We start from the raw sequence: 26792 nt of genomic DNA on the forward strand, positions 1-26792 counted from the left end.
GACGTAGTTGGCACAAGCCCAAGACACTCAGAGAGGCATGCCTTAACCTGAGTGTCAAAGCTGAGAAAGATATAGTTCAGTGTCATCTGCATAGCAGGGTAGGAAAAAGTTTTTGGAAGTGATGATAATCTAGTGTGAAAGGAAAGAGAAAAGGAACCAGTATGGAGCCGTGGGGGACACTAGTGCAGTAAAACAAACTCTCCACATAGCCTGCCTGGTAAGTGTGAAGATGGCATAGGTAGGTAGGAGTATATACGACATCAGATGTGGGCTTGTGGCTCTACAAGTGACTGTAAAACGTGAAAACAATAAGCACTAAGAAACAATGTTTAAATGTGTTAGTTTCTCACCTTGATATTCCTAACATTTGTGAGAATCAGAATAATTGTAAATCAACTCAGACATGTTAACCTATGATCTGTGCAAGAGGCAAGAGCCTCATTTATGTGTATCAAAATCTCTCAAAATCTGCTTTCAAATGATGTCTGGACATTTAGAGTTATACCCATTAGACAAAGTACATACATGTTGTATCACCTACATCTGTCTGTAGCTCGCTATTTACTGTCACTCTTAACTGATCTTTGCCTACTTTAATTTTCAACAGACAAATTTGAGAAAAATACAGTAGGACTAAATACTGTATGTATATACAGTACGTGTAAATGTTCTTCAGATTTGGCCCTTTAATCAGTTGGGAGAGCAAAAGAGGATATGAAAACAATTAACTTCCCAGCACTGGCAGGGAGCTGGTGAAAGTGAAAGCACTGCTTTAACAGCCTTACGAGTAAGCACTGACTCAATATGGCAGGTTTGCACACAGCTTTTCTCTTACTTTTCGTTTTGTTATTTAGTACGATGTTATGGGATACCGTGACCTCTAGCTGATGATTACCAAAGGACAAAGCCCTTCTAATACGGACACAAAAGTAACTTAGAGTACCAACCCAGAACCATATTTAAGGTGATGTCACGGAAATACAAAGTATCTACTTTTCGAGTTTGTCAACAGGAATCTTTCAAGTAGATATTTTGTATTCTGTAACTGAAGAGAAGACAACTGAAGGACTGATACGACTGAGAGAAGAATAGATGGCAATTACGTGTAGTTCTAACCTGAACATCTTAAATATGACAAACACAATTCTCTGTTTCTCTGGTTTTGTAATTTTGCACTGTGTATAGTGAGGTTCTTGCAATAGCTTTCAGATTTTGCTGTCAGTAACTTCACAAGCAAAACTTCTTGAATGTCGTTAGGGAAAAACTCTGCTGCAGTGTAGCACATGAATGCTCTGTTGTGTAATTTGTTGGCAGTGTAGCCACTGTACATCTGCTTCTATTCATTTTTTTTTGTTCGGTCTAAATGAAAGGGCTGGGAGCAGTTGCGGTCTTTGATGTAGCCACAGAAATCAAATCCATCGTCATGGGATAAAGCCTCTTTTAACAGCTGAGATGCTACAAACACTACAGCAGGGTTTATCCGTCATGCCGTCTCTACCTGTTCCACTGTTGCCTCGTTGTTACCGTTGTCAAAAATATGGCTGCAAGATGGTGACTCATTCATAATGCTGTATGAACCCCGTTGGCGTTCACATATAACATACAATTGTTTAATATGAACTGCTTTATATATGAAGGTGATACTGCACACAACAATAGGGCATATTTAAATTTTGTGATACCAATGCCAAAACAGATACCAAAATGTAAGGCTGACAAAATTGAGGAAAATACCTAATTACATATTTTCTGGTCAATATTGCATTCGTAATTGATTTTGTGATGATTTTCTAACAGGATTAAGGGTTTACAGCCACAGTGGTGCTTTGAGCACAATACCGGTGCTCACATGCTGATGTTTAGCAGGTTACAGGCATAATGTTTACCATGTTCACCATCTTATATACATGTGTTAGCATGCTAACATTTACTAATTAGTTCTAAACACAAAGTGCAGCTGAGGTTGGCGGGAATGTCATTAGCTTTGCAGGTATTTGGTCACAAAGGGGGGACATCTATCCAGTGGTTGTTAAGACATTTCACTAAAAACAAAAATGTCAACCTTATGTGGTGCTAGAGAGAAAAAAAATTACTAAATTACTTAATAAAGAAGTTAAATTACCTGATAGAATTGTTAAAATTACATCTACTCCTGTTACTTAAAAAATACAAATCTCACCAGACCTTAGATGCCAGCTTTCAGTGCTTTGGTACAGTTTTCGATACTGTTACTGACATATTTTGGTCAGCATTGCAATACTTGCTAAGTATTGTCTTTCAATTCAGTAATTACGGCAATATGTGAAATGCCAGCAGATCTTCATAGGCTGTTTACAGTGGCATCGATTAGGTTTTTTCCTTTTTTCCGTGCTACATTCTTCTCCAGTTTTTCCTGCCAGGACAAATATCTCTTTCTCTCTACGGTCTGTCTCCCTCAGATAAAATGCTTTTTCCCCTTTCCATCATTACAGTCAGATTTGGTGCTTTCTGCCTGCACTGCATGTCTGTTTGTCAGTCTGTCCATCTGTCTGTCTCTCCTTTGTGCCGTTAAAAGAACTCATTAGTTCTGTTGGGCCCGTCACTCAGCTCTACTTCTGCTTCTAATTAGGCCTGTACACAGAGGACTACCAGCTCTTTGCATGTGTGTGTGTATGTGTGTGTGTTTGCACATTTCTGCCTCTGTGCATGCATCTACATTAATGTGTGTGAGGGAGAGTCCCCAGAGATGCCGACCACTATCCCATGAGGCTGGCTCATCTGCCTCCCTTCATACCTCGCTGCCCGCTGCAACAGAGAGAAAGAGGAAAACATGGAAGAGGACGGGCGCAAGAAAAAGAAGAGGACGAATAGAAGAGGAGCGGAAGAATCTGACTCAACACATATTTTGGTTGCGGCGTTAGTTGCGGTGCAGAGCTACCCGTAAAGCTATCTGCCTACAAACCACCCTCTTCTCTTCTTTTTCACCACACACACACACACACACACACACACTCGCACACACAAAGTAATCATCTTATGGTATGGCCGAAATAATAGCTTACAGAGCAGCAAGTCAGGCAGTCAGACCCTGGCCTCTGTATTTTTCCCCAAAAACTGGCCAGAAATTCCCCTGTGGTTTGGCCTGCTTCTCTCTCCTCACTCGCTTCTTTCTCATTCCTCTCCTGATCTCCTCCCTCCTCTCCTCTCTCCCTATCCTCCTTCTCACTCCTCTCTTCTCTCCATCTGTAGTCCTAAATCTTTTACCGTCCTCCTTCACTTCTTCATCCTTCTCTTTCCTCTGTTCCACACCTCTCATAAAGTCCTGCCTCTCTACCTCTTTCCTAATCCTGTCCAGTCCCTCTTACTTTCTCCCCCTCCCTCAAAGTTGGTTTCTGCCAGAAACATAATGAGAACAATGTGTCAGAATAGAGCCTCGACAGAGACCTTGTGTGAATGTGTGTGTGTGTGTGTGTGGAAAGCAGTGGTGGCGTAGAACACAGTACCCCTGGTGCACACATGTGCAGATACATTCACAATAGCATGGATGTGTATGAACCTTACTATGGCAGGTCACTGTTCATCATTTATGAGCTGATATTGTAATTCAAGTTGTGTTATGATCCATAGCAGTTCTTATGTAACATGGATTTTACTATTTACTATTTTATGGGCATTTATTTACTATTTATCTGGTTTAAACAATTGCATACTACTACTTTATAGTTACATTTCTGACTTGTTCAGAGCCAATAGGCATTTTTCACAGCAGACATTTTGACTTGTCACAGTAGGAAAAGCACAGGTATTACTAATAACATTAACGATGGCTCTGTTCTATTCAAGTGTCCCAATAAGACATCATGACAGTGTGAGTGACAGTGAGCCGGCGTGAACAATACCAGGATCCAACACCAGCCGTTATTCATTTTATTATTTACACCTCTGCTTTTCCTGTTGTGACATGTAAACATATCTGCTGTGAAAAAAGTCTATTGCACCCTATTCAAACTACACCTGGGTTTGCTTAAACATTTTTGACATCTGTTCCAATACAATACATTACTGATACCCAAACTATACAATACAATAGCTTAGTTTGGTCATGTTTTAAAGGCCCGCCATAGTTTAGTGGGTGTTTTCAACAGCTATGTTCACATAACATGCTGAAGTGGCCCACATTCAATTTTATGACTCATATTTTTTTCACGGAAGTGTGAACAAACCTAATCAGATTTTTTCATATCAGCTCTGGGCCACTTGCATATGTGGTCTTAGATCTGATTCATATCTGATAATGGTCAGATTGGAGGTCATGTGGTTTTGTATCATCTCACTTCACTGTTATCATCATTCTGTGCTGGCACCTCGCAGCCCGGTAAAAATAAACACGAAGGGAAGGAACAACAGCTAACCAGACAGTTTCTGTTTTGTTATTCTTGTATGCAGTTCAGTTAAATCTGTGTATATGTGGTAGTTTAGGACCTCAACAGTGTTTACACCAGAGCTGGATACCGCACTTACAAACATGATTGTGAAACATCAACACAAAAAGATCAGATCTGACTAAAAAAAATCAGAATTGAGCATTAAGGCCTGTAAAATGAACAAAGACATTTTTTTGACAGATTAGACTTCTGGTCTGGTTGAAGGTGGGTTGTCACTGACACAGTAGACAAATAATGATACAAGTATAAAATTCATACTAAAGATTATATGACAATAAAAAGTTAGTGCAAAAAAGTTGAGCAAAGCTAAGTGGACAGTGAGGTAGATGTCAAGAAGAGTTCAGCTAAAATAAATCACCTGGGCAGGTGGAGCATTGGTGTACAGGCCCCTTAACTCTTTTTTTTTTCATTTCTTTCTTTCATTTCATTTTTGCCAAACAGCTAAGTGCATCAGTGCTAAATAAAGAACTGTGTCTAAATAAAATACAGATTCCATTTAGAAAAGTTTCCCCATTCAAATGAAAAGTAAACAAGCAAAAGAAACAGGCCAAGGCTTTGATGCCAGCTTTCAATGCTACAAGACTACAGCACATTCAACACCACTCTGAGGTTTAAAATGAAGCACTAATGTAATTGAAACACTGGAACTGTTTCCTAATGCACAGCATTGTGAGTCGAGACCACAGCAGCTTCTCCATTGACGATATTCACACTGACAGTAAGTGTCAGCAAGCATTATGAGCAGAGTCACTTTGCATTAAAAACAGCAGTCACCTCACATCTGTTTCACCATCATTTCTCATTGACTGGCTTAATATGAATATCTAACAGGGATTAGCACTGACAAATACTGGATGATCAGTTGATTCAGACGGGAATGAGGACAAATTGATCTCATTGATCTGAACATCTCCACAATTGAGACACTGGTGACGATTTTAATGAATAAATGGTTAAATGAACTGCCATACCCTGTATGAGTAACCGCCTACATACACAAGACTTTCAGATAATAACATTCAAGATTCAAGATTTAGTTTATTGTCATTTTCTTGTGTATTTGCGTACAAACATTCCAGCCCTACAGCAGCGCAACAACAGGAAGGAAAAAGATATACTGTATATGTAAAAATTCCCTTTAAAAAAAAATGATAAAAACATATAAATCCCAAAAGAACACATAACCAAACAGCATAATGGACAGACTAGCTCACACACATATCTCATAACAGGAAAAAGAATTCCCATGTTTCCTCTAGTCACACCTGCCCCCTCCCGCCTCCTCTTTGTTGTCCTCTAACCCGGATCAGAGGTATAGCCTTGGGGAAATCATGCTGTCTGTCGATGTGTAAACACATGAAGGTGCTCATCTGCAACACCACACTGTAACATTTATGAAGTTACATAAGTCAGTTTGCTAATATTCAGTGTTTTCAGTGTCCGGCCTGGAAGTGTATTTGAATATATTTGTGCCAACTTTGTACAAAGGATAAAGCAGATTATGGACAAAAATAAATCACGTTCATCGTTCTCTGTTGTAGTGAATGTTAAAGATTACAAATGTCGCCCCATCATGTTCTCTGTTCGGCATTACTGCGTGCAGCGGGAGCAACTGCTGGTTGCTTTGCGCTGTGGTGGAGTTTTAAAAACCAGGAGAGTGGTGTAAGTCGATCGCACGAGAGAAAAAGACTAACATCGCTCCCTGACAGGATGCTGCGACTAAGGTCAACAGATCTTACACACAAAGTCAACAGGCCAATTATAGTTTGGAGGCTGTTCTAAGTCAGATGATGTAAGCGAGGCGCAACCCAGCAGAGACAGTAGAGACAACCTTTATCTTTTACTGTGAAATATTTCTTCTCTTATTTTACAATTTAAGGGTGCAAATTAGGGCTGCAGCTGTCATATCTATCATTATTACTGCATCTGCTTTTTAAATGAAGCCTTTAGTCGATGAAGTGTCAGACAATAGCAACACTAATAGTAGTGAAACCCACCGCAAAGGAGGCGTCTTCAGATTGCTTCTTTTGTATGACCTTTTATTTGCTACGATAGAGAAGAGCCTGAAATCTTCACTTTTCAGGCGCTGGGACCAGCAGTGTTGATAAATTAATTAAATCATGAACAAAATAAAATAAAAATTGTTTTCAATTAATTTTTTGTTAGTCAACTCATCATCTCAGCACTGTAGCAAATACATTTACATAAAACCAATGACTACAGCGAAAGCACGCATCTTCACATTGCTATAGAGGGTGTTGTCCCTCTCGGATGCAACTGTCATGATGACTCATATCGTATCAGTCGTAGATGTTTTTTTATCTTGCTACTTTATTGTACTGCAGAGATTCTCCAGATGTAAGGGAACATTCTTGTTTGGTACAGACGCCGGCAAAACTCACATCGTCATTATTTTTATAATATTTTCAGTGAAAATTAAATGACCGTTCCCACTAAAATCGTGTTTCATATCTGTCATAATAAGCCCAATATGATTTTCTTTGCATATCATTCATCCCTAACTTGGAATAATAATTTGTTTCTAATAGGATTTTTTCCACAAAAGTTCAGTTACATTGTTAAAACTTCTTAAAATGACATTTCCTTGTTCTGCCTTCATAGAAAAATCTATGAATATCAAAATCATATTAATTTCAGAAGTTTATCTTTTCTCATTTTTCTCCTTCAGCAGAAAAAATGTGAAAACAAACATTATGTAACAGAGTGGAGGAGGATTTTAATATTTTTTTAAAAAGATTAATTAGTGCAGCTTTAAAAATAGTAAAAATGTGCAACTCTCAATTCATTTGATTTGAATTTGACAAAAAAAAAAAAAATCATGTGTGCTTGACCTTTTGTAGAACTGTAAAAATCTGGTGTTTCTCTAAACTGCAAATCCACAAACACTCACTTGTGAAGTAAACATTTAAAAAAAGCCAATTGTTTCGACATCTGCCCAACTAATGCAAACAGACCTAATTCATATTTCAGTTTTTGTGACATTCCACAAGTTCAATTAACATTCTTGACTGCTGGATAACTTGAGACATATCTGCAGAGGGATATTACAAGGCCATGGAGTTCATAATGAGACAGAGCTGACAAACTGGCATGTCCTATTTCAGGCTGTGCAGACTCATGCTCTGTGGCAGATCTCGCTCCGTGTGGACAGCGACCAACACAGAGAACGGACGGTCGGCTAGTTTTGGCCTCAGAACAAAAGAAAAGAACTGTTCCTCATCAGGGCTGTCCCCGTTTCATCAATGGCCCCTGTGTCTGGTATGTGCTGTTTTTATTCCTCCAATTACCCACACAAAGGGCTCATCCTGCGTCTCCTTCCACTGACCAGCAGGCTAACCCAATAAGACACAAGGGGCTGCAGCAGCAAGCTTCAACTAATCATTAGGACATATGGGATATTATGTCTGTCAGTCAGCGAGGGAGGGGGGCATTAGCCAACAGCTTGTCACGTCTGGACGATGTATGTCATGTGTTAAAGCGACAAAACCAGATGGCCTCGGAAGAGTTAATTCATTCATTCATTCATTCATTCATTCATTCATTCATTCATAAGGGCTTGGAGAACAAAAATCTGCTTACAAAGCAAAAAAAAACCAGAGAACACATAAACTCTCACAGGATGGCATCCAGATGACAGGCTACACGTCTAATGCAAGAAAGTTTACCTCTAGAAAAAATATCTCTCATGACAAGTGATTTTATCCCAGATTCAGCCATCAAACTCTATTTTTCTTCCAAGAGAAATAAGGCGGATCACTGCACTTTAAGATGAAGAAAATGACTCTTGATTCTGACACAACTGAAAAAAAAAAAAAAAAACAGGTTATGTTATCCCAACTCTTTATTCACTTTGAGGAAATAAGATTTGAACTGGGATTGAAAACTTGACTAAATCACTAATATGTGGATTTTCCCAAACAAAATATTGTGTAAGAAATTAGTAATAAACAGATAATAAAAAACAAAAATGACTTGATTAGATTTTGTGAAACAAGAATTAAAATCAGGCTCTACATAATACTATCGGACCTACGAAGCTAAAGCAAAATCAAAATAAAGGTTCTTTAAATTACATTGTATGACTTTTAACGTAGCTCAGTTTTAAGAGTTAGTCATGAAGTCATGAAAAAGGAAAAAAAAATATTGTGTTGTTTTAAAAAAAGTTTTAAAGCTGCATTAATTTTATGTTTTGGCCATTTCAAGCTAAAAAACACGACACTGACTTGTTATCATCTGAGCTGATGGCTAACATGTTAGCAAACCGTTGCCTGTTTACACATCCAGCAGACATGGAGCAACATTAGAGTTCATTTGCTGTTGTGTTTCTCTCAAGTCAAATATTTACTCTTCTTTTAGCTCTGTTTTGGTCTCCACAAACTCGTGTTAAAATGTCTGAATAACAATAAAAACCAGCTCATCGCTAACGTTCTGTCTGCCAGTTGGTTCTTGGTACAGAGTATAACTTATATCGGGTTTATCTGCGCTTTTTCACTGGAAACAATCTCCATCTGAGCAGAGTTTACGAGCTAGAAAAACAAAACAATGCGCTAAAGGAGGCTAAAAAGCTACGTGAAAAAAATCAGTTTGGTGTCAGTTGTCTGTGATTTAGTCGCTACAATCAACTCTTTTCACATAACACATAGTCACTTGAGTCATTGTTAATATAAAAATATTGATTAGTGCAGCTTTAAGACTGGATCGAGATTTGTATTTACAAAAGCTTCTGGTTTGTTAGAATGGACTGAATACCTTGAAACAATTTTTCTTCATCTTGTACAAATAGTGCTTGACAAGATTATTTATTTTGGAGAAGAACAAGTAAGATTTAATAACCCTAAAATAAGATGGATTAACTTTCACGATTTGCCCTTTTTGCAGAGTATACTCATATTTTAGAGAGCAAGGCATGATTTGAGACCAGTATGTTGATTTAAAGAAGCCAAAAGGCAGATTTTTCAGTTGAAGTGCTTATGCAGGATTATCCCAGTTATGTACAGAATATTTTGGCCAAAATCAAGTTGACAACCTACTGAGGCAACATGCTTCTAATAGTTTAGTTACAGACTAAGCTTCAAAGACACTACTCCTCTATTGCAACAGTCACTTTCTCTGATGTGCGTCTGCTCTCTTCCCTCATTCAAACCAGGAATAAAAGACACCGAAAGTGTGTTTCAAGTGTGGAGCAGCAAGAATCATCCCAGTCGGAGCCGCCAGAGTTGACCTTTGCCCTAAATACACACATGCAAGCAGAGGTCAGGAATGTGGGGCACCTAAGCTAATTGTGAGAATATCTGGGGGTTTATGTGTTGTGTACACGGCACAGCGGTCTGGAAACTCAAGCCTCGTTCTGACTGACTGCCGTTCCTTTCGCAGAGCAGTGGGAGCCCTGCATAGACAGAGGGGGACTGGGAGGAAGAGCCGGTCCACAAACAGTGACAGGCAGCTGACACATTCTTCCACACAGGGGCCCACGTCTGGACTGTGGCTGTAGCAGGAGGCAGCACATCCTCGTGGCCGAGCCTCAGGGTGGATGGAAATGTGTTTTATTCTCATGTCGGCTGCAACAGGCCAAATTCCAGCAGGGTTTTGTAAATTGTACTTATCTCCTTGTTGGACAAAAACAATCCTACTGTGTTATATTTTAAAAAGTCGTAAAAAAAGCATCCAACTGTGACAACACAATCTTTTAGAGAAAAATGAGTCGATTTGACAGAGCCCCGGATTCTAATTTAATCAGCACGGTAGATGGCCTTAAACAAGAGTCTCATATTTTACCTCCATTAATTCAGAGAGGTGCAACATGGGCCTCAATTTGATTTGTTAAAGCAGTGGAAATGTGTCACACATTGATTAGTTCCTACAATTTGTTCTCATCAGTATTCATCTGGCGTTCATTCCAAACCATTAAACACTGCATTTGACTGTTCCCGGCCTGAAGTTTCCGAACCCCAAGGGCTCTGTTGCCGCTTTTCCTCCAATTCACTCTTTTTCCACTTTTCCAAAGATTGAGTTGTTCTACATTAGCGCCGTTCAGGATCTGAACTCATCTCCATGGAGCTCTATTCAGTCCCCAAATGAGTCAGTACATACAATATGCTACCTCCATCTATGTACTTTCCACTTTGTATGTATTATTATTCCAACTTAAGTTTAATAGGCTTAATGCTTTTTTGAAATGGGGATAGTTTTATTAGATGCATGAAGATGAAGATGTGTAGAAACCTCCAATATACCTTCTCTGACCTTGTATAGACCTGCTAATGTGAGTTCAATGAACTTTGGGTGCACCAAGAATAACTCTTAGACAAAAACCACTGTGTGATATTCTCCCGCCCATATCAGACAGCAGAATTTAGCAATTTGTAAGTGTACAAACACAGTTGAAAAATAGGTTGAAGCTGCATCAATTTTAAGCCACTGAGGTGCAAAACATAAAAACAAGCAAACATTTAAACAGCCATCACCATAAAACTGGCTTTTAAAGTTGTTAACAGCTAACGCCTTAGCAAACAATAGCTAACTTTCACATTCAGCAGACACTGAGCAACATTAGCATTCATTTGGAGTTGCGATTCTGGCCGCATGACAAATATAAATCTAAAATTCATTCTCCTTTTAGCTCTCACTTTGGTTCCACAAACTTGTGAAAACAATATCTGGCTTATTAGCTGCCAAATGCTCGACTTTCTTCTCTAGCTAGCTTGTAACTTCTCTGTCTTCCTGCTGCTGCTTACAGAGGCTGGTCAGAGCGTTAAAACTGAAACCAAAACATTACTTAATAAAGGCCAAAGCTAAAAATGCTACAAGCTCAGTGGAGCAGCAATTATCTCTATTATCAACTCTTTTCACTTTACATGTTGATTCAATGCTACTAACAACATATTTGTGAATACAACTTTAAACTTTTTAGACAAGACCAATTTGAGGTCATTAAGTGGTTTATTTTATAAAAACCACAATTCTGTAATTTAAACGACAAACTCGAAGAAAAAATATCACAAAAATGCTAATTCCACAGTCGACCCCATACCAGCGATAAACATTGTACTGAACTGATACAGATATTAATTCTTAAACCCGATTTTGGCCATAACAAATAAACTGATAGTATACTAGTACATATATAATATGTAGTATAATATTTATCTTTTATATGCAGTAAATACAACTTTTATTACTCTGTGATCATATAGCTTATATCAACTTGCGTGTGTGTCCTGTACATTGTTCAGTATGTTGCGCTGCTGTTGTTAAAGAGATAACTCTAGTTCAACATTGATACACTTCTGCTTTACACTTTCTCATGAAACATATCAGATTATATTCCATTTCTTGTAGATACAGCATATTTATTTACCCACAGCTCATTTACAGATCTTCCTCTTTCTTTCTCTCTGTCTCTCTCTTGGACAGTATCAAGTTATTCACACAGAGGACAAATTTCATTTGCTCATGTTTACAGTGACCTCTTATCTTTAGCAGGCTACACTCATTCAAATATACACAGCAAAATGTATGTTATCTGGATGTGTCCACAACTGTGGTTACTTTCCTGTTTACACTAATCAAAGGCTTTCTGTTCTGTTGATATCATTTCAGCCCCGCTCCTCCTCCTCCTCTGGTCATAGATCAACTGTGACTGTGAGCATGTTTGTTTATGTCAGTGTGTCTGCTGTTGTATCATAAATGATTATTTAAGGGTGTGTGGAGTAAATTCTCCATGCGTTAGGGATGGAAATGTGCATCCTGCTGCTCTTATAAAAGGTACCAAAGGTGGTGTGCTGATGAATGCATTATCTTGCTTGTATAACAAGAGCATCAATTAACTTATAGCACACTTAAAGCTTTTCATGTATTTTAAATATAGCAACTTGAACTTCTGGGGACAAAGTAACTGGTGACTTGACTTCATATTTGTTCATACATTTGTTTCAGATATGGTTTTATGTACTCAATGTTTTAATCCCTGGTTCATAATGTATTGCAAGTTCAGGTTGAACTCACTTAATGTGTATATGTTTGTAGTATAGTAAGTACCAGCGCCACTAACTCAGACTGGTGCACAGAGGTGTGCAGCGGGAACACAGGAGTCTAATCTCGGCCTTTGCAAATCCCCGCCGTAGCGTCGGCCAACTTACCCTCCAGCGTCACTTCTTTGCCCGCCTTCTTAAGCGCCTGGACCGCCAGGTCGTGCGTTGCCTCCCGGAGGTCGTTCCCGTTCACCGACAGAATCGCGTCACCCACTCGCAAAGCACGGCTCTGGTCCGCGGCGAGCCCCGGGAAGATCTTGGAGATGAGGATGGGCATCCGGTTCTCGCGCCCCCCCTTGATACTGATCCCCAGCCCGCCAGACTCCTGTTTGACAACTCGGACTTTCCTCACCGCCTCCGAGGAGCCCTCCAGACTGACGGGGCAGTCGCCCTGTCTCGAACTGAAGCTGGACCCGGGACTCCCGTAGCTGGAGCCAGGGCTTCCAAAGTCTGAGTTTGTGCCGTTATTCGGGTACTTTCCGGAGCTGTTTAGAGCGTAGTTGCCGTCGTACTGACCCCGGCTGACACCCCCGCGCCCTGGGCTGCCGCTGCGCCCCCGCCCCCCGTGGTTCTGGTTCTGGAGTTGGTCTTGACCCGAGGACGGACCGCGGCCAGGGTTCCCAGGACTGGCTCCCGGGTCGTTTCCGTTCGACATGCCATTCCGCAGGCCCGCCGAGGAGTTGCTGTAGTCCCAGTGGTTGCCCCCCTGTCCGGTCGCCTCCGCCTCGGCCGTTAAAGTCAGCGTTTCTCGGGTGAGTTCGGCGGCCACTCGGATCCAGCGGTCGCGGAGCAGAAGGTCCAGCTGACCGTTTTTGTCCGCTCTGGTCCAAACTGCCATTGCTGGACGGTGAGCCTGCTCCGAGGCGGGCCGCTTTCACACTAAACTCATCATCAACTTTTTCCTCTTTTTCAGAGTGCGCACAAGAAGCGACTAGGCTGCACTGGCCCGCATCGACACACCCACTCCCTCACACTGTGGCTGCAGGGAGAGCGAGAGGAACACAGAGAGACAGGGAGAGGAAGAGAAAAGAAGTCCTGGCAGTGATGGGCCAGCCTGAGAGAGCTTGTTGTTGAGTTCAAGCTCTAAAGCTGTCCCACTTCCACTGGAAGGTTAGCAAGAATAAAACGAGAAAACATCCGTTCAAATCTTTCAGAATAAAGTCAAAGAACACGAAGTCTCTTGTTTACCAAAATCAGACATTGCAGTCCTCAGAAATTATGTACTTACTAATAGACAAAAGTATTTTGTGTCTTCACCTGCATTATCTACCAATTAGTGAAAAGATATGATGAATGCATAATTCCAGCCAGGTCCCCCAGACCAAAAATGAGCTGTGGGCCCCTACTGATCATAACTAGTATAGTTATAAGGTATAGTTTGGTTTGTGGTAACATCGTTAAGAACAGATTTATTCAGTGAAATGCAGCACATAAGCACAATATAAAATAATAACAGCATTAACTGTAGATTTTAATGCAGGGCCATTCTACACAATGGGGCTTAAAGAATAGGAAACAATGCAGGTGTTGTCTTCAGTTTAAAATGTGTTTCAGTGGTGCATGCATTTAAAAAAAAAAAAATCACAATAAAGCAATTAAATTTCTACAAACTAATTACTACAAGTTGAACCTGGAGCCTCTGTGCTCCCTGAGGATCTGGGGCCCAGGGGCGGTTGCACACTTTCCCCAGTAGGTAATCCATCATTCTGCCAAAAAATTTACCAGTTAAGCCTGAGATAAGGTAAGATTTCCACCAATAAAAACTATTCAACTTAAATTAATTAAGAGATTAAAGAAATGAGATTCAAACGCTATTTATATATTACATATATAATTATATTATATATTACAGTATCTTAGGCTATATAGATACATCATGCAAATACTGTGATTATGCAAACGTATATTGAGTCCAATAGTCTAACTCTGTAATCCTCAGCAGAGGATGAGATAAGCGTATATTGGAACCTTAGCAATAAAGAAAATGGCACAGACTGGCGCACCTTAAAGCAGCACGTCAAGGACCCCTAAAGTCAGAGACACAAATTAGACCATGGATCCCCATCTGATGAGATTTTGCTTTTAGATGTTTTATTTAAGAAAGAAAGTGTATGAAACCAATGACCAATAGTAATACATTCTGTCATTGTGCTTATGGATGTGATCATATTAAAAATAAATGATTCAGGGACCCCCTCAAGGACCCCTAGGGTCCCACATTGAGAACCGGTGCCTTAAAGTACATATAAGGAGGAATAAAAGGTTAATGAATGCAATCATACAAGTTCGATACTATTTTATGATTTTACTTTGAAAGCATAATCACCCCACTTCCTGTTTGGGTGTATAAATTCCGGTTGGCTTAATAAAATGTCTGTGTGAAGAGTGAACTCAGAGCCGGATGACAGAGACAGCCAATAGACATGTAGAGCTGTAGATTATTTATTCATGATGATATAGAGGCGGGCCTTCATAGACGCATTATGGATCCACTGACTGGGGGACAAAGCCTTCTTAAATTCACTCACTGTGTTGGCTTTATTAAAAGATACTCCTGCCTACTGTGAACTTTGTTTTCATATTCTGGAGGTTAGAATAACATTCCCATCAGCAGACAGTCAATAGAAGTGCTCAGTGAGTCAAAGTCTCACAGGCAGACAACACTCACTAACATGGTCCATTGTCCTTGAAGCCAATAACAGCTCCATGTATACCATCACATTTAGTATCTGCTGTATTAACTCTAAGCTGAACCAAGTTAGTGCCCACATTATTTATCTTTTCATTTCTAAGATGTCACAACCAATTTATTTAGTCACAGAACAACTGTTTTATGATCATAGGAAAATACAGCCTGTGATGTCAAGATCACAAAACATCTCCAGGAGAAAAGCTTCAGAGCTAATGACAAGGATGTCGCCTCCTGCCTTTCAAAATCAGCCTGGAAGTTGATCACATCGGAAGAGATCCCTTGGGCTGTTTGTGAGATCATTTCATGTTTTGTTTCCCTGTGATCAGTAAATAATTATGTCATCTCCGTGTCCTCTGTGGCCTTCAAGTGATTCGTTGAAATTACAGATGTACCATACAGTATAAAGCAGGGCTTAATCCTTATGATTTAATGGCAAAGTTCTTGCCTTTAATAAAATTTGCCACCAAATCTCTATTCAGATTTTCTTGATGTAGTTTAGGTGTTAATCAGCAGTAAATTCTAGACAACTGTACTGAGAGAAAAACATCTTATATCTTTCATGGGTTACATCTGACTTATTTTTTAACAGTAAACGCTATTCTGCAAAGCTGCCCTTTAGCACAGATCCGCTCCTTTATGTGTGCAACCAACAGAGTCACAACGTGGGTTCCCTCTCCATGCTCCTTTATTCTTCACCACAAGCAGAGCTGTGGCAGAGACACATCTGTGAGCCTTTTACCAAGCAGTCAATTCTCCTCCATTAATTTTCTATGAGAAGAGCTCAGCTTCTGCAAGATGCATGTTGGAAATACTCCGTCCACATACAGAGAGATGGAGCGCTGACATGCCGGAATCAGTGAAAAGCAAATGCAGACAAAATGTTACAAACACGTCTACAGCCTTATCTTTCAGAATGACCATTCAGTTGAATCAACTCCTTTCTAAAACATTTTCAACAAAAACTGAACTTCAGAAGGCAGGATTCATTGCAGGGCTGTTGTATTAGTGTGCATTTGGCAGAACATTACTTGTTTCCATGTTACAATACAAAAATAAAAAGAGAACCCAAACTCCAAAGCTCACTGTATCTCATTTGTTTATTTTTTACACAAACAGAAGTGTAAAAAATGATAATTTATAGTTTTATGGGGGTTACATAGTGTCCTTGACCAGCATTGGTTTACAGACCCATCCAGCGTGTCTGAGCAGTGTCTCTGCTGGTTGCCTGGTGACGACAACACTCCGAGAAGTTACTGCTCCCGGCTGTTGTTTGTCAAGAGATGGTTACAGCACGTTATTCCAAGTTAAACCACAAACTGTGGGCGCCCTGGTGGCCTAGGGTTTAAGATTTCTGCTTCCATTCCTGTTTGTGCACGGATTAAATAAACAAAAAATAACATGTTCATTTGTGAGCTTTAGAGGTGTCTGCAGGTCATCTCCTGTCTCCAGGTCTGTACACACAGATGAGAGTTCTTATCGACCTTCTCATCTAACTCTCAGAAAGAAAGCTAATAAGTGTGTGTCCCAAACTATGTAATACCATAGCAACCGTTCTGTATTTGCCTCGTATCTGAGGTACAAACCTCCACCTTAAAAAGCCATGTTCACTTCTGAACCAGAAATCAGGGAGCAGCTGGACGGAGGTCCTGGAACATGTCAAATTAGAGATTGTTGGGGGCAGAGGCCCCACCAAGTGGACTGTTTTCAGGGTTCCCAGGTATTTCTAGTCGTGCAGCTGCCAGGCAGTGCATCATACAGGATTTCTGAATTTGATATCAGTAATTTCAGAGGTTTTCTAATGAAGAACCGGAAAGTTGATATATGTAAAGATTCTGCAGTGATATTGGTTCGAATGAAGGAAATATACAGTATATATTTGGTGTTTTGCCATTACCAAGTTTGTAGTCGATTTTATTTGCTTTGTTCAACCAATCACATGTTGTTCCTGAAATAGCTTGTTAGTATTAGTCGTTGAAAATTGATTTTTATTTACCAGTAAAAATGATTTTGTTTTAATGAGCCTTCTTGAATAGATCCGTTTGCTATTACTTATGCATAATACAAATGGGATTTTTCTTCCAAGAATAAGCAAACCACTGACTCACTGAAATATACATTATTTTGTTTCTATTTATCTATGAAGCTCTGTGGCTACTGAAGCTGTTCTGTGGCGACACACAGCAGCTGAACCAGCATACAGATCGGGACAGTAAAACTCACAGACAGCGATGACTGTGTTTGTCGTTTGATTTTATTGCAGTTGAGGTTTACTTAGTGTTTACAAAACCAGAGCAGATTGCAAGCGTCCATGGGGAGTGTGAGAGAGGCGGGAGTTTCATCTGCTCGCTTCACATCATCATCATCATCATGCTGCGTCGGTTAAAGGTGCAGTCTGCAGCTTCAGCCCGGTTACATTCACAGTGTCGCCGCTGTCGTACCTCGTCCAGCTGTACCTGGGACTTTTCAAGCATGTCTAAAATGCAAAAGAGGCCTCGCTATGCAGCAGCCGCTCATTACAAATCCCTTTTTGGATGATTAAAAATACATTTTATTATGCTGTGTACGAGCTAATAATTTTACAATTCTGTTTCTGTGTCTCTAAGTTACATTCATGACAAAAACAAGGCAACCACAGAGAGCTAAAATGCAAGGTTTACATGTCGACTCTATGCTGCGTAGCTTTTATCCCCCTAAAACTACCACCACCCAACCCCACCTCCACCTTTCCTCTCACAGTGTCTTTCCTCACCTGCCCTCTGCTCCCATGTTTGTCTCCCTACCAGCTGTGAGCATCTGGGAGTGAAGTCATGGTGCAGGAGATAAGGCAGGTCCTTGCTCAAACCTTAACAAAGTAAGAGACTGGAGGGGGAGGGAGGCTCTGTGCATGTGTGTGTGTGTGTTTGTACAAGTGTGGGCACATCTGCTGGGTGAGATATGGAGGATGATGTGGTTGGGAATTGGATGATGGGTGACGTGGTGGTGGTTTAGGGTCTCTTGATTCTTACTAAAAAGGGTTTAGTTTTAGCTTTAGTTTTTTAGATTTATATACTGTATCATAGCATAATCATTGAATAATGCATTTAATGCTCCAAACCAGCAACAACTTTAAAGGACCCCCACTATATTATGTGTTCTTATTTACTATCTAGTTTTATTTGAACCAATCACATGGCTTTTTGAATCAGTACTGTACATCTGACCACGAGAACCCTTGAAGAACCCTACGTTTTTCTGTGTGTGTGCAAACAGTGCACCACAGGAGCAGCACAACTTGAGTAGGGAGTGTGTGTGAGTGTGTGTGTGTGTGTCAGTGTCAGTCTACTCATTGGTTCACATTGTTGATGGTCTTGGCGTGGAGCTTCAGTGAAGGAGACGGCGATGACGCATGAAGCCGCTGTTGGTGATGATAGGACTGTGGAGGGAGCTGGGGGTGACCGGGTGACTGCGGGTAAGGTGGAGGGTGACTCAGCAGGGGAGGGCTGGGTTGAGGGAAAGTCTCGAGGTTGGATTGACGTTGCAACTGTGGTCTCTGAGCAGCAGCGGTGGCGGCGGCGGCAGCGGCAGCTTTGGCTTCCCTCTTGGGAGTGTTGTTAAGGATGTCCAGGCTCCGGCGGCTGGAAGAAATGACATCGGCGACAAATTTGGTGCATTCAGCGCAGATGTCTCGGAGCGTGCAGCCATGTGCGTACAGATGGGGAAACTCCTCCTCTACCGAGCGGCGGGACAGAGTGCGCAGGGACCTGCGGAGGGACAGGGAGGGATGGGAAGGGTTTATATTCATATTGGGAAACCCAAAAGTTGATGCACCCACAACTTTACTCTTCTTTTTGACTGACATAAGTGTAGAAATTCATAGCATAAATTTCACTGAGCAGCTTTTTCAAGTCTGAGAAAATAACCTTGGTGATCTATTAATTTTAATGGTATCGAGCTCAGTGCGGCAAAACAAGTTTCAAATTCTCAAAGAATAAATGATGTTTGTTCAAATCAATGGTTATTTAAAATGGGCGTATTCTCATAGCCATCAATTCCTCAAAACACCACATTTCATATCATAAGCCAAGTTTTATATCATATCCTAAAAAAAGGGACAGCCTTGTCTTTTTTAACAATACTGAAAATCTCACCCTTTAATCAAATAATGACCAAAATGTCACTATACATGTTTGGTTTAAGTTATGATCCATCATATTTTCATGAAATCGTGTTATTTATGGTGAGCATCTTTTCCTTCAAAAGCCATTCAGTGTATTCACATTGAGTATTGACATCTCTATAAAATAGTTTTTATTGGTAGTGGTGGAGTCCACCATTCCTGCGCTGGATTCAGATTGCTTGTTGTTACTGTTATAACACTGATCACAAAAGAATAATAATATGTTAAAACATCCTTTTCTTCACATCATTTTCTCTCTTATTTGCAGCTGTCACTCTCAGTCTGTCTCATTTTTCTGCACTCAAAAGCCCATTAAGCTAATTGTGTCTGTAAGAACGCTTTCGTAAAAATGTGTTGTGGCAGCATTTAAAACCGCATTATAAAGTGATTTATATTCCAAAAAGATAAATAGACACATATCCCATTTCCCAAAGTAAATCAGTGGAACGTCTGGAAAAAAAAAAAGCTAGACTTGATCTTGTTTGTCTGTCTAAGCTCATTTAAAGTGAATAAAATATAAACATGACATGATAAATTGTGTAACAAAAAAAAAAAAAGACATGCAGCAGTGGGGTGGGATCCACACAGTCACTAACGAAAAGATTAAGGTCAGCTTTTCTGATTAAAATAACACTAACATTCACTGTTATAAAACCTACTATTTCTGTCCTTATCACTGCACGGGCGGGTAGTGATGACAGGTGTTAGACAGCAGAGCAGCACAACACCATGCCAGCACTCTCTCTCTCTCTCTCTAACTCACTGTGAAGCTCTCTCGCTCCACCCTTCTTTCCATCCATCTCTCACCCTCATTTGTACGTCTGTCTTAACTCAGGCACAAGGAGTGAGGATATTAATGACAGCTGGGTAATTATTACATAATGGCTGCTTAGAGGCCTTGGGAGAGGCACCGCACTGATTATATAACAAAAGGATGGAGAGGGGAGGGGCGGGCTAGATGCTGGTGATTGGATTGAGCAGGCAATCTGCGATTGGTTGAGGTAAGCACAGAGGCTGCTTCTGCTTAGGTTGGAGAAGGTTAGCAGTCAGTGGCTTGAGGGAGGGGCAGACTTAAATAGCTTTAACCTGTGTTCTTAACCCGAGGTGTGCGTTTGTCCTTGGGTTTAACAAGGCATAGTGATTGGTTGGAAGGACTGTGGGGAAACTGGCACTGAGTGTCTGTGTCACAAGCTAGGAGTCCATCCAAATGTCATGTCAGCTTTACCTCCAGTGAACTTTGGAAAAAAAAACAAGGCTAATTTGTTAGCTTTCCTAAGATGGGCTGAAGTGAATGTGTTTGTGATCTTTCAAGTGCAAATTTTGGTCCAATGATGGTCATGCGGATACCAAAAACATTCGGATAATCTCCTGGAGAGCTTGAATATCCACAGCTAATTTCATGATGATCTGGCCAGTAGCTGTGGACTAATCCTGCTCTAAGCCAGTGGTTCCCAACAATTATATCTTGTGACGGGTTGCATATATAACAGGGAGGTAGATAGTTCAACCAAAAATGGATTTTTCCTTATCAGATTGTTTGATTTTAAAAATTTCAGTGGCCTTGAGATGTAAAATTATCCAGTAATTCACAAGCAAAGCATATATATATATATATATATATATATATATATATATATATATATATATATATATATATATATATATATATATATATATACACACAGTTGTGCTCATAAGTTATAAGTTTACATACCTTGGTAGAATTTGTGAAATATATTGGCCATTTTTTGGAAAATATGACTGATCATGCTGAAAACTTTTGTTTTACTTAGGGATAGTGGTCAGGTGAAGCCATTTATTTTCACATAATTGTGTGTGCCCTTTTTAAACCATAATGATAACTGAAATCATCAATTTGGCCTGATAATAAACACACAAGTTGACATACACAGGTTTAAATGGCTATGTGACTTGTTTGATTGTAATTAGTGTCTGTGTATAAATAGTCAATGAGTTTCTCAGCTCTTGAGAGACCCATGCACATTTCGTCCAGGGCTGTTCTGACTTTACTGGATACTGAGCCATGAAGCAAAAGAACTGTCAAAGGACCTGTGAGAAAAGGGAGTTGAACTTTATAAATCAGGAAAAGGATATAAGATGATATCCAAAGATTTGAAAATGCCAATCAGTAGTGTTCAAGCTCTGATAAAGAAGTGGAAAATTGAGGGTTCTGTTGATACCAAACCACCGACAGGTAGAACAACAAAGATTTCAGCCACAAGTGCGAGGAATATTGTTCAGATTGCAAAGAAAAACCCACATGCAACTTCAGCTGAAAGTTGCATGTGGTTGTTTCAAGATGCATAATAAGGAGGTACTTGAACAAAAATGGGATGCGCGGTCAAGTTGCCAAAAAAAAAGCCGTTACTGTGCCAACGCCACAAAACAGCCTGCTAACAATATGCCAAACAGCACCTAGACAAGCCTCAAAACTTCTGGAACAAAGTTATTTGGAGTGATGAGACCAAAATTGAGTTTTATGGTCACAACTATAGACACTATGAATGGTACACATCTTGCAGATTCTGCCAGGGTATGTAAACTGTGTATGTGTGTGTGTATATATATATATATGATCTTGAAAATCTCTCAGAACAAAAGTCTTTGAAGAACTCAGAAAGATATATTATTGATCTTTGATATCTATGTGATGTGTCATGTATTCATTTGAAGCAGATTGCAGAGGAATTCATGTTACAACACACATGATGTTTTGATGTAGTTGTAAGTAATCATACCTCCATGAAAGAAATTTGTGCAACAGTCACAAACTCATTTCAGCTGTTTAAGGAAAGTTATGTAAGCTACTTTTTTTTTTAAATCATGTTTTGTTGCATAATAACCTTTTTACATGTTAACATTTACATCAAGTGCCACAGAAATATTTTTGGGTTATGAGGGCATTTATGTAAAAATATGTTATTAATAATTCAGACTTGATCATTTCATATATTATAAATGACAAACTGGCTCTGACAGTGTCTCTGGTGTCTCTACAGTCAAACAGACAAACACAGACTTACTTATAGACTTGGCTTTTATGTCCGTGACTCTTTGGAGTGCTGTGAAAGCCCACAGTGTACACAGGAATATGGGCCATCTTCTTTGAGGGAATCTTCATCTGGAGACCAGACACATGACGAGAAAAAAAAACTGCATTGTTACAGTATTTGATGGCAAGCTTTACTATAAGGGTTATAGAAGTGTACAAGTACAGCCAATAGATTCAAACACACAAACACTAGAGACACCAAATAACCAAGACTCATCACACTATTACAAATCAACATATAACTGTAACAAATGCACACACTTTAATTAAGACAAACTACGACAATGTTGCACAACACAGAAGGAGTCACACTACCCAATAAACAGACAACAGCACAAAACACATGATAGAAAACCACAAAAACACACAACATTGTCCAAACAGCCCGAATCTCAAACCTATAGAGCACAGAACCACACATCCAACACGGCCTGGGACTGAGGCAACGAAAACCAAAAGCAACAAAAGAAAAAACGTCAACAGAAACACCAGCCACTTGAATTAACTGTTAACATAATGCGTGTTAAACTATTTCTTTTTAATGTATTAGTTATTGGTAATTCCTTTTAAATTAAAGAGTGAGCCAAATAAGCACAGAACAATAGTTCATAAAAAATAAACCAGACAGCGTTCTAAAATATAAGCACAACTACATAAGTTACCTTTGCACTGCAGGAGCCACAGACAGACCTGGAAGTGAAAGAAATGCCTGAATGTTAAAGGGAAAAAAGTAAAAATCTTAACTGGCTTGTGTAATGAAATAAAATCTGTGGTGGCTGATTGGGCTGTTGATCAATATCAATGACTATAATTAGCTTGGTTACTCATCTCCATCGTTAAATACAGTATATCTTGTGTCAGATACATCCAGCTTATTACAACTTATTTTTGTTTTCTTGTACAATGAAGGATTATTACTGACATTTCACACACTCACTCTCACTTTTACCACCAAATAAAGTGGTTTAGATAATCTGAGTAAACTGTTGGTTTGTTTACTACCTGCTCGTGTTTTGTGCCCTTTTGGACTTTGTTGTAGTGAAGCTGCCATGTTCCGAGATCTCAGCATTACTTTGTACAATGTTTTCATAACTGCTGGGACTACTACTGGACAAAACTACAAAAATAAGTTCCAAATTGTAATAAATTGCAATGTTCCCTTAATGATCCTTTAGTAAATATGTATAATGTCTGTTTAAAGGATATTCGATAAGAAATAAAGGGCAAAAAGATTTTTGTGTTTGAACAACAAACCAAGGCCACTGAGGACATGTTGCCCTGTTTTAGCAACTTGGAAGCAGTAACATCCCAACCTTATGTAGACTGATTCCAGCAATATTTAATTTCAATACATTTAAATTTGACTAATTTAGGGCCAACAAATACATAATTAACAGCAATATAATAGCATGCGGACCTTCATGCTGTGAAATAAGATATATAGAAAATATATAAATAAACAGCTGAGTTAACAAAATATTATTTGAGGAGACTGAACTCATGACCTAAAATTCTGGCCACCTGCAACGAACATCAAGTAGAACTGAAAGATAAATGTGGCATGCGGAGTAAACATGTCAGAAATTCCTAACAAGTGAGACGAAAGTTTTCTTTGATACCTTTTACACAGTAAGCAGGTAGACGGCCAAGAGAAGAGAGGAAATTTCACTCTGCAGCAGCAGCAAACCTGAGGGACACACACACACACACACACACACACACACACACAGTTTCTGAGTCCATTTACTGTTAAACATGTCATGATGAGAAACAGCCATGAGAGGTTCTTCTCTATTACCTTGCCTCGCTTCAGGTTATTGTAGAGTTCTTTGCTCTGAAGAAATTTCTCCATCTCTGCTTTGACCAACACTCGGCGCACATTGATGACCTCATCCACCGTTAAGGCAAGACTCTCTACAGGGTGGCTGAACTCCTCCTGAACACAGCCGACAGCAGAACATACATCTAGTTACAACTGTTACTAAATACTAAACAATCTTGTGACATTTTGGACACTTATGAATCGTCATTTTGTGCTTTCACTGACAGTTGAAAGCTGTGAATATATTTTGTATGTATTCTATCATTTTAAGAATATTGCCAAGGTCAAACCTTTTCTTTCTTCCATAGATGCAGAAAAGCTGGTGCATGCTTTTATCTAAAGTAGACTCAACTACTGCAAGGTCTGCCCAAAAAGTCTATCAGCCAATTACTGCTCACACAGAAAGCTGCTGCCAGAGTTTAAACTAGAACAAAGAAAAGAGTCCACATCACTCCTGTTCTGAAGTCTCTGCTCTGACTTCCAGTTAGCTTTAGGATACATGTTAAGACTTTTGTTGTCATGTATAAATGTGTTTATGGACTTCCAAGTGATTTCTAAGTTGGTATGACGCAAAGATATCTCTCTGCTGCTCACTGTAACAATACCTAAGACAAATAAGTCAGTTAAGCTGCTTTCTGTAGTCCTCTGAATCTGAGGACGGTGAATTAGTTGAGGCCTTTATGCAACTGTTAAAAACATGTTTTCAGCCTTGCTTTTTTATTTTTTTTATATATTGCTTTTATTAAATGTTATGTTTATTGTATTTCAACACTGAACTTCTCTCAATCATTTTAAATAATTAAGTGTCATTTTTCTGGATTCTGGACTCTATAATAGACATAAATGACCTGATAAGATGAAGGTTTTTGCAGTGGATTTCCATTACCAGAGGGACCACTGAGACTTCACATGAAGTCTTTTAGTGAAGCGCCATCTGTGCTGCCAGCTGTGATTCCAACTCACCATCCACTGGTGCTCGTCTCCAACTCTGGAGCCGGATATCGTTTCTGATCCCTCCGTGGTCTCGTCGACTGAACTCAGAGACAGGCGGGCCGGAGAGGGCGGCACCCAGCCATGAACTGGGAAGGAGGCTGGGGTGGTGGGGTGGATGAAAAGTGAAAAGAGACAGAGAGAAAAGAACAAGAGTTTCTCGGGGGAACTAGATACGACTGAACCGAGTGAGGACAGCGGAGAGTGAATGAAAGACAGCCACAAATCCTGGTCTAACAAGTCCATAAATTACACATCAGCCTCTTTCATTCAGCTGTGTCTCAGATCTCAGCCCTTCAGAGTATTTGTTGATTGACGCTAACACTGTCATGTATTATTAATCTGATTTCAGTGGAGTGATTGGATCCTTGCTGCTACATCTGTAACTTAGATCACAGTGAGAGGTCTGGTTTAGAAAAGGAGCTCGGAAGAGGCTCAGGGAGGGGGTTAAAAACACACCCCACACAGCTGACAGCGGGTGCCTCTTCGATCCTGCAAATGGAAGGTGTCAAATTGGCTCTAATGGACAGTAAACAGGCTGGGAGGAAGGCCGGTAAACATCATCAGTACATATAATTTGGATCAGCTGCTGATGACAGCCGGGGGCTTACGGGCTTACATCCTCACATTCACGCAGTTGAGGCTGGAGAGTCCCCTGTTGGCAGCGTCATGTACTACATAATAAATCTCCATCCAGCTATTGCTTGGCCTTGTCTAAGGCTTGTGGCATGCGGTGGCGTGGATCAGCTTGCATCCAGCGAGAGACCGAGAGTGAATAGAAGTCGGGATCGTTTTTCAAACAATTATCCCTGGATATGGACGGCGAGGCTGCTAATGCATGAATCATGGCCATCAAACAGATAACATCCTCCCCGTGGCTTACATGCAGCACACTATTCAAAGCTATTAGCCTCCACCCTCCTTCGGTGAGTTAGACTTTATCAACACATCTTCAGATTTGATTAGGATCCATCACAACACTGAGCAGTTTCATAGCAGATGTAATCCCTGTCAACCCTTTGTCAGCAAGGACTGTAAGGACTTAACCACGAGGGGCTGACATGTTATTCAGCTCTTATTTCAGTGAGGTAATGGTAATTTAATGAGATGAAATTTTTGAGGTATATGTGAGGATAGATTGGAAGCAGCGGGGATATAAAGTTTCTACACCAAGTTAATCATTTTATTGCCTTGACGGTTGAACCAAATCCATCAAAAACATTTTACTTTCAACTGAATCAACTTTCTGTAATTACAAAGGAAATGGAAAGTGCTTATTTTCCATATTTAGCAATAGAGGTAAGTAGTTGTTGGGTTTCTTTTTGACTTCCTGGTTACTGAATTACTGCTTTCCTTCCAGGCCTCAAGGCAGAAGAGCTTGAAACTTTGAAATGAGACTTTTAGTAGCCGCTGTATCAATGATCTGAATGCACTCAGTTTAACCATTTTCAGGAGCTCGGGTTTTGACGTCAGCCAGATTGTATGTAATTTATACAAATCTCCAGTCCACTGATCCATAAATGATGATAAATATACAAACTAAATATACATGACTGACACTGTGTCTCCCTCTGTGGGATAAGA

General features: G+C 39.9%; 2 protein-coding genes and 1 long non-coding RNA gene across 3 annotated transcripts in view; 1 reads left to right on the forward strand and 2 right to left on the reverse strand.

Moving 5' to 3' along the window:
- sntb2 (syntrophin, beta 2) overlaps positions 1-13395 on the reverse strand; it is a 31212-nt gene extending 17817 nt beyond the window's left edge. The window contains exon 1 of the mRNA XM_042411732.1: positions 12584-13395. Within this exon, the coding sequence (XP_042267666.1) occupies positions 12584-13313 (730 nt within the window). The 5' untranslated portion in view covers positions 13314-13395. The remainder of the gene's footprint in view (positions 1-12583) is intronic.
- Positions 13138-16217, forward strand: LOC121897327. Its single transcript, XR_006096220.1, has 3 exons — positions 13138-13227; positions 13389-13585; positions 15319-16217. It is a non-coding gene; the product is annotated as an uncharacterized LOC121897327 (long non-coding RNA).
- Positions 16218-17400: 1183 nt separating this feature from the next.
- Positions 17401-26792, reverse strand: part of spire2 (spire-type actin nucleation factor 2) — a 30257-nt gene continuing 20865 nt past the window's right edge. Inside the window, exons 10-15 of the mRNA XM_042411731.1 lie at positions 25182-25309; positions 24195-24332; positions 24016-24083; positions 23059-23086; positions 22368-22465; positions 17401-18907 (exon numbers count right to left, since the gene is read on the reverse strand). Of these exons, the coding sequence (XP_042267665.1) occupies positions 18490-18907; positions 22368-22465; positions 23059-23086; positions 24016-24083; positions 24195-24332; positions 25182-25309 (878 nt within the window). The 3' untranslated portion in view covers positions 17401-18489. The remainder of the gene's footprint in view (positions 18908-22367; positions 22466-23058; positions 23087-24015; positions 24084-24194; positions 24333-25181; positions 25310-26792) is intronic.

This window comes from Thunnus maccoyii, chromosome 5 (assembly GCF_910596095.1).
Source record: "Thunnus maccoyii chromosome 5, fThuMac1.1, whole genome shotgun sequence".
Classification (NCBI taxonomy): Eukaryota; Metazoa; Chordata; class Actinopteri; order Scombriformes; family Scombridae; genus Thunnus; species Thunnus maccoyii.